The 12,774-nt window shown below is 35.7% G+C and overlaps 1 protein-coding gene across 1 annotated transcript in view; it reads left to right on the forward strand.

The window, feature by feature from the left end:
• SNTG1 (syntrophin gamma 1) overlaps positions 1-12,774 on the forward strand; it is a 384,071-nt gene that overhangs the window by 195,233 nt on the left and 176,064 nt on the right. Inside the window, exon 11 of the mRNA XM_032296050.1 lies at positions 8,318-8,356. Coding sequence (XP_032151941.1) covers positions 8,318-8,356 — 39 coding nt within the window. The remainder of the gene's footprint in view (positions 1-8,317; positions 8,357-12,774) is intronic.

The following is a 12,774-nucleotide window of genomic DNA, read 5'->3' on the forward strand; positions in this document are numbered from 1 at the left end:
TTTCGGTGTTTTAGTAACGAAGTCTTTGCCCATGCCTATGTCCTGAATTGTATTGACTAGGTTTTCTTCTAGGGTTTTTATGGTGTTTCATCTTATGTTTAAATCTTTAGTCCATATTGAGTTAATTTTTGTATAAGGTGTAAAATAGAGGTCCAGTTTCAGTTTTCAGCATATTGCTAGCTAGTTTTCTCAACACTGTTTATTAAATAGGGAATCCTTTCCCCATTGCTTGTTTTTGTTGGTTTTGTCAAAGATCAGTCGTAGATGTGTGGCATTATTTCTGAGGACTGTGTTCTGTTCCATTGGTCTATATTTCTGTTTTGGTACCAGTACCATGCTGTTTGGTTACTGTAGCGTTTTAGAATAGTTTGAAGTCAGGTAGTTTGATGCTTCCAGCTTTGTTCTTTTTCCTTAGGATTGTCTTGGCTATAAGACCTCTTTTTTGATTCCATATTAAATTTAAAGTAGTTTTTTCTAATTCTGTGAAGAAAGTCAATGATAGCTTGATGGGGTAACATTGGATCTATAAATTACTTTGGGCATTATAGCCATTTTCATGATATTGATGGAATGTTTATTCATTTGTTTGTGTTCTCTCTTATTTCCTTGAACAGTGGTTTGTATTTCTCCTTGAAGAAGTCCTTCACATCCATTGTAAATTTTATTCCAAGGTATTTTATTCTCTTTGTAGCAATTGTGAATGGGTGTTCATTTGTGACTTGGTTCTCTGTTTGTCTATTATTGGTGTATAGGAATGCTTGTGATTTTTGTACATTGATTTTGTATTCTGAGACTTTGCTGAAGTTGCTTATCAGCTAAGGAGATTTTGGGCTGAAATGATGGGGCCTTTTCTGCATCTGTTAAGATAATCATGTGTTTTTTGTCATTGGTCCTGTTTATGATGGATTATGTTTATTGATTTGCATATGTTACACCATATTTTCATTCCAGGGATTAAGCTGACTTGATCATGGTGGATAAGCTTTTTGAGGTGCTGCTGGATTTGGTTTGCCAGTTATTTTACTGAGGATTTTCACATCAATGTTCATCAGGAATATTGGCCTTAAATTTTCCTTTTTTGTTGTGTCTCTGCCAGGTTTTGGTATCAGGATGATGCTGGTCTCAAAAAATCAGATAGGGAGGAGTCCCTCTTTTTCTGTTGTGTGGAATAGTTTCAGAAAGAATGGTAACAGCTCCTCTTTGTACCTCTGGTAGGATTCAGCTGTGAATCTGTCTGGTCCTGGGCTTTTTTTGGTTGGTAGCCTATTAATTACTGTCTCAATTTAAGAAATTGTTATTGTTCTATTCAGGGATTCTACTTCTTGCTGGTTTAATCTTGGGAGGGTATATTTATCTAGGAATTTTTCCATTTCTTCTAGATTTTCCAGTTTATTTGTGTAGAGGTGTTGTTTATAGTATTCTCTGATGATAGTTTGTATTTCAGTGGTGATATCCCCTTTATCATTTTTATTGTGTCTATTTGATTCTTCTCTCTTTTCTTCTTTATTACACTGGCTAGGATTCTGTCTATTTTGTTAATCTTTGCAGAAAATCAGCTCCTGGATTCATTGATTTTTTGAATAATTTTTCATGTCCCTATCTCTTTCAGTTCTGCTCTGATCTTAGTTATTTCTTGTCTTCTGCTAGTTTTTGAATTTGTTTGCTCTTGCTTCTCTACTTCTTTTAATTGTGGTATTAGGGTGTTGATTTTAGATCTTTCCTGATTTATCTTGTGGGCATTTTAGTGCTATAAATTTCCCTCTAAACACTGCTTTAGCTGTGTCCCAGAGATTCTGGCACCTTGTGTATTTGTTCTCATTGGTTTCCAAGAACTTATTTACTTCTGCCTTAATTTTTTTATTTACCCCCTAGTCATTCGGTAGCAGGTTGTTCAGTTTACATGTAGTTGTGTGGTTTTGAGTGAGTTTCTTAATCCTGAGTTCTACTTTGATTGCACTGTGGTCTGAGAGACAATTTTTTAGGATTTCCATTTTTTTTGCATTTACTGAGGAGTCTTTTACTTCCAATTATGTGGTCAATTTTAGAATAAATGCGATGTGGTGCTGAAAAGAAGGTATATTCTGTTGATTTAGGGTGAGAGTTCTATAGATGTCTATTAGTTATGCTTGGTCCAGCTGAGCTCAGTTCAAGTCCTGAATATTCTAGTTAATTTTCTATCTCATTGATCTGTCTAATATTTATAGTGGAATGTTAAAATATCCCACTATTATTGTATGGGAGTCTAAGTCTCTTTGTAGGTCTCTAAATACTTGCTTCATGAATCTGGGTGCTTTTGTATTGGGTGCGTATATATTTAGGTTAGTTAGCTCTTCTAGTTGCATTGATCCCTTACCACCAGGTAATGCCCTTGTCTTTTTTGGTCTTTGTTGGTTTAAAGTCTGTTTTATCAGAGACTGGAATTGCAACCCCTGCATTTCTTTTGCTTTCTGTTTGCTTGATAAATATTCCTCCATCTCTATATTGAGCTTATGTGTGTCTTTGCATGTGAGATGGGTCTCCTGAATACAGCACACCAATAGGTCATAAGTCTTTATCCAATTTGCCAGTCTGTGTCTTTTAATTGGGGCATTTAGCCCATTTACATTTAAGCTTAATATTGTTATGTGTGAATTTGATCCTGTCATTATGATGCTAGCTGGTTATTTTGCCTGTTAGTTGACGCTGTTTCTTCACAGTGTTGATGGTCTTTAAATTTTTTTTTTTTTTGCAGTGGCTGCTACCAGATTTTCATTTCTATATTTAGTGCTTCCTTCAGGAGGTCTTGTAGGGCAGGCCTAGTTCTGACAAAATCTCTCAGTATTTGCTTGTCTGTAAAGGATTTTATGTTTCCTTTGCTCATGAAGCTTAGGCTGGATATGAAATTTTGGGTTAAAAAAAATTTTTTTTAAGAATGTTGAATATTGGACCCCAATCTCTTCTGGCTTATATGGTTCCTGCAGAGAGATCTTTGTGGGTAATCTGAACTTTCTATCTGGCTTCCCCAACATTTTTGTTGTTGATGTTTCATTTCAACCTTAGTGAATCTGATAATTATGTGTCTTGGGGTTGCTCTTCTCTAGTAGTATATTTGTGGTGTTCTCTCTATTTCCTGAATTTGAATGTTGGCCTGTCTTGCTAGGTTGGGGAAGTTCTAAGGGATAATACCTTGAAGAGTGTTTTCCGGTTTGGTTCCATTCTCCCCATCACTTTCAGTTACACTAATTAAACATAGGTTTGCTCTTTTCATATAGTCCCATATTTCTTGGAGGCTTTGTTCATTTCTTTTCATACTTTTTTCTCTAATCTTGTCTTCACACTTTATTTCATTAAGTTGATCTTCAATCTCTGATATCCTTTCTTCTGCCTGATCAATTTGGCTATTGATACTTGTGTATGCTTTATGCAGTCCTCATGCTGTGATTTTACGCTCCATCAGGTCATTTACACTCTTCTCTGAACTAGTTATTCTAGTAGCTATTCCTTTAACCTTTTTTCACGGTACTTAACTTCCTCACATTGGGTTAGAACATGCTCCTTTAGCTTGGAGGAGTCTGTTATTGCTCACCTTCTGAAGCCTATTTCTGTCAATTGTCACACTCATTCTCTGTCCAGTTTTGTTCTGTTGCTGGTGAGGAGTTGAGAACCATTGGAGGAGATGCATTCTAATTTTTGGAATTTTCAGCCTTTTCTTCTGGCTTTCCTAATCTTTGTGGATTTATCTACCATTGGTCTTTGATGTTGGTGACCTTCAAATGAGGTTTCTGTTTGGACATCCTTTTTGTTGATGTTGATGCTATTTCCTTCTGTTTGTTAGTTTTCCTTCTAACAGGCTCCTCTGCTCCAGGCCTGCTGGAGTTGCTGGAGGTCCACTCCAGACATTCTTTGCCTGGGTATCACCAGCAAAGGCTGCAGAACAGCAAAGATGCCTGCCTGTTTGTTCCTCTGGAGGTTTCGTCTCAGAGGGACACCAGCCAGTTGCCAGTCAGAGCTCTCCTGCATCAAGTGTCTGTCAACCCCTGCTGAGAGGTGTCTCCCAATCAGGAGGAACTGGGGTCAGGGACACACTAGAAAAGTCAGTGTGTCCTTTTGCAGAACTTGAGCACTGTGCTGGGAGATCTGCTGCTCTCTTCAGAGCCAGCAGGCAGGAACATTTAAGTCTGCTGAAGCTGTCCCCACAGATGCCCCTTCCCCCAGGTACTCTGTCACAGGGTGGTGCAAGTTTTATCTCTAAGCCCCTAATTGGGGCTGCTGCCTTTCTTTAAGAGATGGCCTTCCCAGAAAGAAGGAATCATGAGAGGCAGTCTGGCCACAGTGGCTTTGCTGAGCTGCAGTCGCCTCCACCCAGACCTAACTTCCCAGTATCTTTGTTTTCATTGAGGGGAAAACTGCCTACTGAAGCCTCAGTAATGGCAAATGCTCCTCCCCTCACCAAGCTCTAGTGTCCCAGGTCGATTTCAGAATGCTGTGCTGGCAGTGAGAATTTCAAGCTGGTAGATCTTAGCTTGCTGGGCTCCATGGGGTGGGATCTGCTGAGCTAGACCACTTGGCTCTTTGACTTCAGCCCCCTTTCCAGGGGAGAGTGTACAGTTCTGTCTTACTGGCATTCCAAGTGCCACTGGGGCATGAAAAAAAAAAAACAAACAACAACAACAACAACAAAGCTCGTGCAGCTAGCTCAGTGTCTGCCCAAATGGCTGCCCAGTTTTTTGCTTGAAACACAGAGCCCTTGTGGTGTAGGCACCAGAGAAAATGGTGTAGGCACCGGTCTGCAGGTTGTGAGGGTCATAGAAAAAGCATAGTATCTGGGCCGGAGTGCATTGTTTTTCATGGCAATGTCCCTTACAGCTTCCCTTGGCTAGGGGAGGGCGTTCCCTGACCCCTTGCACTTCCCAGGTGAGGTGATGCTCCACCCTGCTCCAGCTCACCCACCATCAGCAGCACTCACTGTCTAACCAGTCCCAGTGAGATGAGCTGGGTACCTCAATTGGATATGCAGAAATCAACCGCCTGCATTGATCTCACTGGCAACTGCAGACTACAGCTGCACCTATTCGGCCATCTTGCCGGCAACCCAACCATCACATTTCTCATTATTTCCTCTCTTTCCTCAGTTACTGTTTTATTTTAAAATGTTAGCATATTTTAAATCTTAACAAGGAATTATTTTGTATCTACAACATCAGGAAAAAATCCCTGAATACAATGTATGTCCTTTTCTTGCTGCCACAACTAGGGTATCTGGTGGAGTTTTCTGTGCTGGACATTATATGACTCATTTTGATTCTCTGCCTTCCATTCCTGTGCAGTCAGTAGTTTAGTTAAGTTTCTATTTCCATTAAGACATGAATAAACATGAATAGATTATCTTACCCTAATACACAATTAAAAAGCTACAAATTTCAGTAGAAATCAGCTTATACAAGTTCCTTTCTTGCCAAATAAATCTATTAATACTATGCTTTGCAGTGTTTAAGCATTGACTCCTTCCTTTTGAATATTTTTACATAATCCTGGGATAACATAAATCATTCAAGTATAAAGTATTATGAAGTTATATGGAAGCAGTATTTGAAAGGTTATGATGACATCAATTTATAAGAGGAACACAATTTATTAATATTTCACTTCAAAGAATATTACTTCTTCAATAATTGACTTAATGCCTTGTTCTATGTTATTATTATATGATTATATTTGCCACATGACAAAAACAATCTACACATAATTTTCTAAAGACCATTTCAATATTTTCCAAACATAGTTTTTACATATTATTATTTTTTACACATTGTTCTAGCCGTTGGTATATCTCACTGTCTTGTTATACTCTCTAGCCAGTAATATACAACTCCTTTACTTTTTTGTATTCTATTTTTTGATACAGATATTCCAATGTAAAATATATTATAATATATTCTATATTCTAAATTGCTCCTACTTTCTTGCCTTATTTTTGAGCAGTGTTAGTGGTAATAGATTTTGTTATTTTAACAGTAATAATGTGATACAGTAAACTATTCAAAGGATAGAGAGAGTAACATTCATGTATTAGTTACTATTCTTTCCCAAGGTGAGTCAGGTATGGTACTAAGGGAAACTAACAAAAACAAAAATTGATAATACAACAACTCTTCACGGGTAAATAATTCTGATGGTCTAGTAAACACTCTAGTGGGGAGAGAAAGCAGATCACTGTGGGAGAAAACAACTCATTTCTGCAAACACTCCCAAGGGTAGGGTAGCAGGATGAGACTTCCTGTGTTTGCATCAACCACTACTTTTATCATGAAGTGCTTATCTAATTAGCTGATCTTCAAGTTTCCTAGAAAGATGTTTCGGACATTTTTTCTGATTAAAAAATATGGAAGTTTACAAAGCTACATAGTACATTATTGAAGCCAAGGTTTTACGTACAATATTAGGTAAGTTTCAGAATTATTTATTACAATTCATATGAACTAGCAAAAAGTAGAGTTTGACAAAGTACTCAGTGTAGATTTTTTAAACTGATTAATAAAAGATGTTTAGAGATCAGCTTTTTCCATATGCATTTCCAGGCTATGCTGATTTTAGCGGAAGGCATGTGAGTAAGTTCAGAGATTCTTTAGCAGAATCTTCAGCAGAGCCAAAAGGTATATTGAAAGGATTATAATAATGTAAGAAGTACATGGTTTCTGTACCTAACCTTACTGAGATCTCACATATGTTTTCAAAGTTTCTTTTATTTTTACATTTAAAAAAATTTATTTATTATACTTTAAGTTCTGGGGTACATGTGCAGAACATGCAGATTTGTTACATAGATATACACATTCCATGGTGGTTTGCTGCATCTATCACCCCATCATCTACATTAGGTATTTCTCTTAATGCTCACTCTCCCCTAGCCCCCATCCCCTGACAGGCCACAGTGTGTAATGATCCATTCCCTGTGTCCATGTGTTCTCATTGTTCAACACTCACTTATGAATGAGAACATGTGGTTTTTGGTTTTCTGTTCTTGTGTCAGTTTGCTGAGAATGATGGTTTTCTGCTTCATCCATGTCCCTACAAAGGACATGAACTCATCCTTTTTTATGGCTGCATAATATTCCATGGTGTATATGTGCCACATCTTCTTTAGTTAGTCTATCTTTGATGGGCATTTGGGTTGGTTCCAAGTCTTTACTGTAGTGAGCAGTGCTGCAATAAACGTACATGTGGCTGTATCTTTATAATAGAATGATTTATAATCCTTTGGGTATATACCCAGGAATGGGATTGCTGGGTCAAATTGTATTTCTATTTCTAGATCCTTGAGGAATTGCCACACTGTCTTCCACAATGATTGAACTAATTTACACTTCCAGCAACAGTGTAAAAGCATTCCTATTTCTCCACATCCTATTTTTACATTTTAAGTGACAAACACCTTGCTAGTAAACCTGTTCTTGTAGGTGTGACCTTTGTTGATTTTCCAACTTTGTGTATTTTTTCTGTTAAATGACCTGTTATTTCGCAGCAGTCAGTAGGAAAAAAGGGAAAGAAAAATAGACAAAATAAGTCGATGACAATTTATGGGTGAAAATAGTCTGCCTTAATTCTGGTGTAAATGTATACACCAGAGTGTATACAGAGTTAGCATGTTTAAGTTCCTTTATAAAGCCTTTAGAAGATCATTGTTTTAACTAGTAAAAGCACTGTTGAAGAAAGACTTTGTGCAATGCTTTTTTATCCAAGCCTAATGTTCATTTTTATTTGGTATTTAAAGTTTGTTTCCATGGCATATCACAGAGGAAATGGTTTCTCTGAAGATCTACTTTAAATTCTTATAAAATGTCATTGATTAAATTTTCTTAAAGTAAATGTTATACTTTATCTGGATTCTTGACTGAAAATGTTCAACACACATACTTTATCCTTTAGCATTTGGATATTGTACTTCCCTGTTCTCTTGAGTGCCAAAACAAATATAATATAAAATAATTTCAAAGTGCAAAAAATAAACCACAGAAAGTTACTGTCTACATTCTTGATAGATAATCATTCAGTATTGTTTGATTGTATTGAGCACAGGCTTTTGGTTTCTCGTAGTTAAAAAATTTTTAAAGTAAAATCTTTTCCAAAATGTTTTCTTACGAAATGTAGAATAATTTGATAGTCAATTTTAAAAAGAAAAATACCTGTTGATATATGTTGTTTTATATGTGATGATTTCAGGATATCAAAATAAGATATTAATATATTAGCTCACTAAAAATCATCTGCATAAAATTCTGGGAACTTGTGTTACCATATTCTTGTTCTTCTCACTTTTATTATTTATTTATCATTGCAGATTAAAAAAATCAACAGAAACTTTCCTGTAAATCAACAGGTAAGATCAAAACATACATGAAAAACTAAATAATATATTTCTTTAATTTTATTTATTATAGAAATAATGCTATCTGATTTATAGACAGAAACAGCTGATACTGTCATTTACTATCTTCAGTGAGAAACATACATTTCAGATATTTCTTTCACATTATGTAATATATTTGTTCTACTTATATTAAAAAGTAGTTTTAAAAATTTGTATGTAAGTCAAAAATTATTGCTTATACAAAATAATTATATGGATTTGAATACATTGTTGAAGAACTTACAGTCTTATTTACATAAGATAGTTTTAGTATATCTTATCTTTTGGGAAGCCTACTTTTGATTTATCTCAAAATTCTAATGGATTTTTCACAATTTGCAGACAGTATTTCAAATGAGTCTTAGTTAATACATAGAACAAAAATAATTTTGATTATTCATCTCTATAAATTTCTTACACTTGATATCAACTTTGATTTGAAACCATTGATCAAATCTAAATATCTAAACTATTTATAAATGATTCATAAATCACGAATTAATTTTAATGATAAAAGTGTTTAAATGCTCTTCTACTTATAAAATGTAAGATCCTTTTCTTATCTAAACCCCAGTTCCCTTATCAGTAACATTTGTATAAGGGCGACTATCCTGTAAGTTTATTTTGAGGATTAAATAATAGCACATGTAAAGTTATCAGTCTATGCTATTATTATCATTAGCATTTCTAAATGTTTACACTTATTCGTTGGAATACAGAATTTATGTTTTGTAGAATTTGTATCATTGATGATGCTGTTAGACCAGACCAACCTGCAAAGCCATGTGTAACTAGAACACACGTGAGAACAGCTTTGGAGAGTTCATTGTGTCTATAACGATCTGAACTAGTTCTTTTCAGCTCCAGGGATCCCCTCCCTCCTACCTTAAGGCCCTCGGTGTGCTGAGCCAAGTTGATATTTTGGATAAATGCAGAAGTTGGAGTGGTGTACTTGTCTTGCCACATTCTGCAGCAGCCTGTAGTTGTTTTTAAGGCCCTTACTTACAGTGTGGAAGCCAGAGCTGTCACCAGTAGCCTCTGCTTACTTGCTCTCTAATGACATCTGGGAAGCTCCCTTTGTTGCTCTCATGCTGTCCCTGGTGATTCTAGCATGGGTGTCACCTTAAGAACTATAGACAGGTGTAGTCCAAGATAGGTGTCATCTTGAGAGCTACAGTTTAATGCTTTTTTTTTTTTTTTTTTTGAGACGGAGTTTCACTCTTGTTACCCAGGCTGGAGTGCAATGGTGCGATCTCAGCTCACCACAACCCCTGCTTCCTGGGTTCAAGCAATTCTTCTACCTCAGCCTCCTGAGTAGCTGGGACTACAGGCACGCGCCACAATGCCCAGCTAATATTTTTTTGTATTTTTAGTAGAGGCGGGGTTTCACCATGTTGACCAGGATGGTCTCAATCTCTTGACGTAGTGATCCACCCGCCTCGGCCTCCCAAAGTGCTGGGATTGTAGCAGTTTAATGCTTTTATAGGGTTCCAGTAGAGGGAAAATGTCATTAATAAGAAATTACTCAAATGCAAGGAAGCATCAGCCATGGGAAAAGATTATAATGCCTATCAGTAGACAAGGCCTGTCAGATCTATTAAAATGGGAATCTATTGTTTTGTGAGTTGTCCAAAATAAAAAATGTTAATTTTTTAATTTAAGAATGACTTTAGACCTGTGTCATCACCGCCCCATTATAACCTCATCATGGAAAATATTAATATAGGTGTAATATGTTACTGCAAGCGGTCATTGCCCTGTAGTTCCAAAGTTGTTCTGTAATCATGATGACGACTACAGCTAACACTTCTCACAGTCAGCTTGCTGATTGGGAGCACTCCTTGCCACCTGTGCTTATATCCAAGTTTAGAATAATACTAAATGAGAATTTGAATCAATCTTACATAGAAAAAATAATAAAAACTGTTTAATATTCTAACACTAGGTTCATAATATTCTGACACATACTCATATATAAGCATAGAGATGCATTAGTATTCATCATTTTATTTGCTAGCATGTTAATGTTTTTCATTATATAATTATTTTAAATCTGAAATTACATAATTCAAAATTATTTTAGATTTTATTTCAATTGTCTTAGCAGCTCAGAATTTTGAAAATCCTAACAAATGCATCCTGGTATTTAAGAAACCCGAAAACAAGTGTTAATAGAGTTTTTTCCTGCTAGTTTCCATCCTATATAAGAAGAATTTTTAAAAATAGGATGAGTTTATAGTTCAACATTTGTATTACTGCAAAATTAGGAAAACTCACCGCACAGTATGATAACAATGCATTAAGAGACTAGAGTACATTTCCTACTTAGTAAAATCTGCACCACTTTAAGGAATTGAAATTTAAAAACACATGTAACCCCATTTCTGATGAGATATATGTTAAAAAACTCCCTCATATTCCTGATGTTGTGGGTATCAAAACAAATATTAAAAGTTATCCAAGCTACAGTGAATCAGATCTTCTCTGCTCCCTGAGATTTGAATTTCAACTTGTACTGCTTGTGTGGTACCACTACCCCGACCAGAGAAATGAAAATAAAAGCAAAACATAGAGAGAACTCCACTGCAGTCCAGCAGAGACCAGCGCTAAGATTAGCTCCACAGGAACTCTGCCACACTGCAGAATGCATGAGATTTTCAAGAAAAACACTCTATATGAAGAACAGGGTTGAGTCCAAAATTATAAACCATGTGAGGAAATAAACCATTATAAAAAATGCATAATTTAGCGATTAAGGAACTATCCAAATATTTTTAATCATAATTTTTTAAAATAAAGAAACCAAAATTGTAAGACAAGGACAGGACATGGTGATAAAATTTGTGGTTGCAAAAAAATGAAACAGGAGTTCAAAAATGAGAGAGAGAAAAAACCACCTACACTTAAAATTAGTTAACCAACTACATAATCCTAGTTATGGTCCCCACTTGAAATCACACCAGTATATCTCCAACTTCACTTTTCGTGAAGAGTAAGTATTCCATTTTCTCCATACATCTGGGACACATTCACCTGTTTGATTTTTATTATTATTATTTATTATTATTATTATTATTATTATTATTTTCTTTTGAGAGAGAGTATTCTTCTGTCACCCAGGTTGGAGCACAGTGGCCTGATCTTGCCTCACTGCAAACTCCACCTCCCGATTCTCCTACCTCAGCCTCCTGAGCAGCTTGGATTACAGGCATGCGCCACCATGCCTGGCTACTTTTTGCATTTTTAGTAGAGACACGGTTTTACCATGTTGGCCAGGCTAGTCTCGAACTCCCGACCTTAAGTGATCCTCTCACCTTGGCCTCCCAAAGTGCTGGGATTACAGGTGTGAGCAACCGTGCCCGGCCTGATTTGGTTCATTTTTACGGTAAACACGTTGAATTCAACTTGCCTTGATAATTTTCTGTTGAAAAGATGAAAGGCAGGACAGTGGTCTAGCTGATGAACAAAACAGCCTATAATTGAATGAATATCAAGTGATGCTGTGTTAATTCCCTCATTGCATTAGCAGTCAAGGCATACAGGCCCAGAACTAGGCCTAAGTCACATTGCTGTATTTACCTAGCCCATTAGATCATAATTGATTACATTTGATTGATTAAATTTTTACTCATTTTTAACTGAAATGAATTTTTACAATTGATTACATAATCGATTAAATTTTTACTTATTTTTAACTGAAATTTCTTCATCCTGAAATAGATCTAATTCCTCCCACAAAAATATCATTTTCAATAAGTTTCTCCTATAATTACCAGGGAGTAACATAACAAAGTATTAATTCATCATTAAAATATTAATATAATGATCTTTGTATCAGGCAATATATAAAATAATGTAATCAAATTGTTTATATTAGTTTAAATTAATAACATTATGCTTATTTAAAAAACATATTAACTCGGGTAGCTATTCCTATAGAAATATTTATATTTGACTAATCATAATCATTTAAACACATTATTAAAGATGTGTACATACCACACATAGAATGTGGGCAGTTGACATAGAGTGACTAGAGTCTCTTATCATGCTGGGGAGAGCTAAGGAATTACAGGAAACCTTAAAACTCCATTTCTGGAGTGGCATCAGAAAAGAAAGAGGAGTGGACTTGACAACAATTTGCTTCTGTATAAAAGCAACAGAAAAACAGCAAAAATAGCATCAACTTTTAATAAATATGAAAATTTGCAAAGGCGCACTGAATCCAAGGAGCATTTATTCAAGAAAAACAGCTGAGCCTTGGCAAGAACAGCAAGTTTTGTGGCACTATAACTGGACCTAGTTTCTGGCAGTATGGTGGCTTACATTGGCAGGGCATAATAATGATGTAGCAACATTTAACATCAGCTAGCCTAAAATTTATAATC

This window comes from Sapajus apella, unplaced genomic scaffold, assembly GCF_009761245.1.
Source record: "Sapajus apella isolate SASKATOON/1434 unplaced genomic scaffold, GSC_monkey_1.0 scaffold35, whole genome shotgun sequence".
Classification (NCBI taxonomy): Eukaryota; Metazoa; Chordata; class Mammalia; order Primates; family Cebidae; genus Sapajus; species Sapajus apella.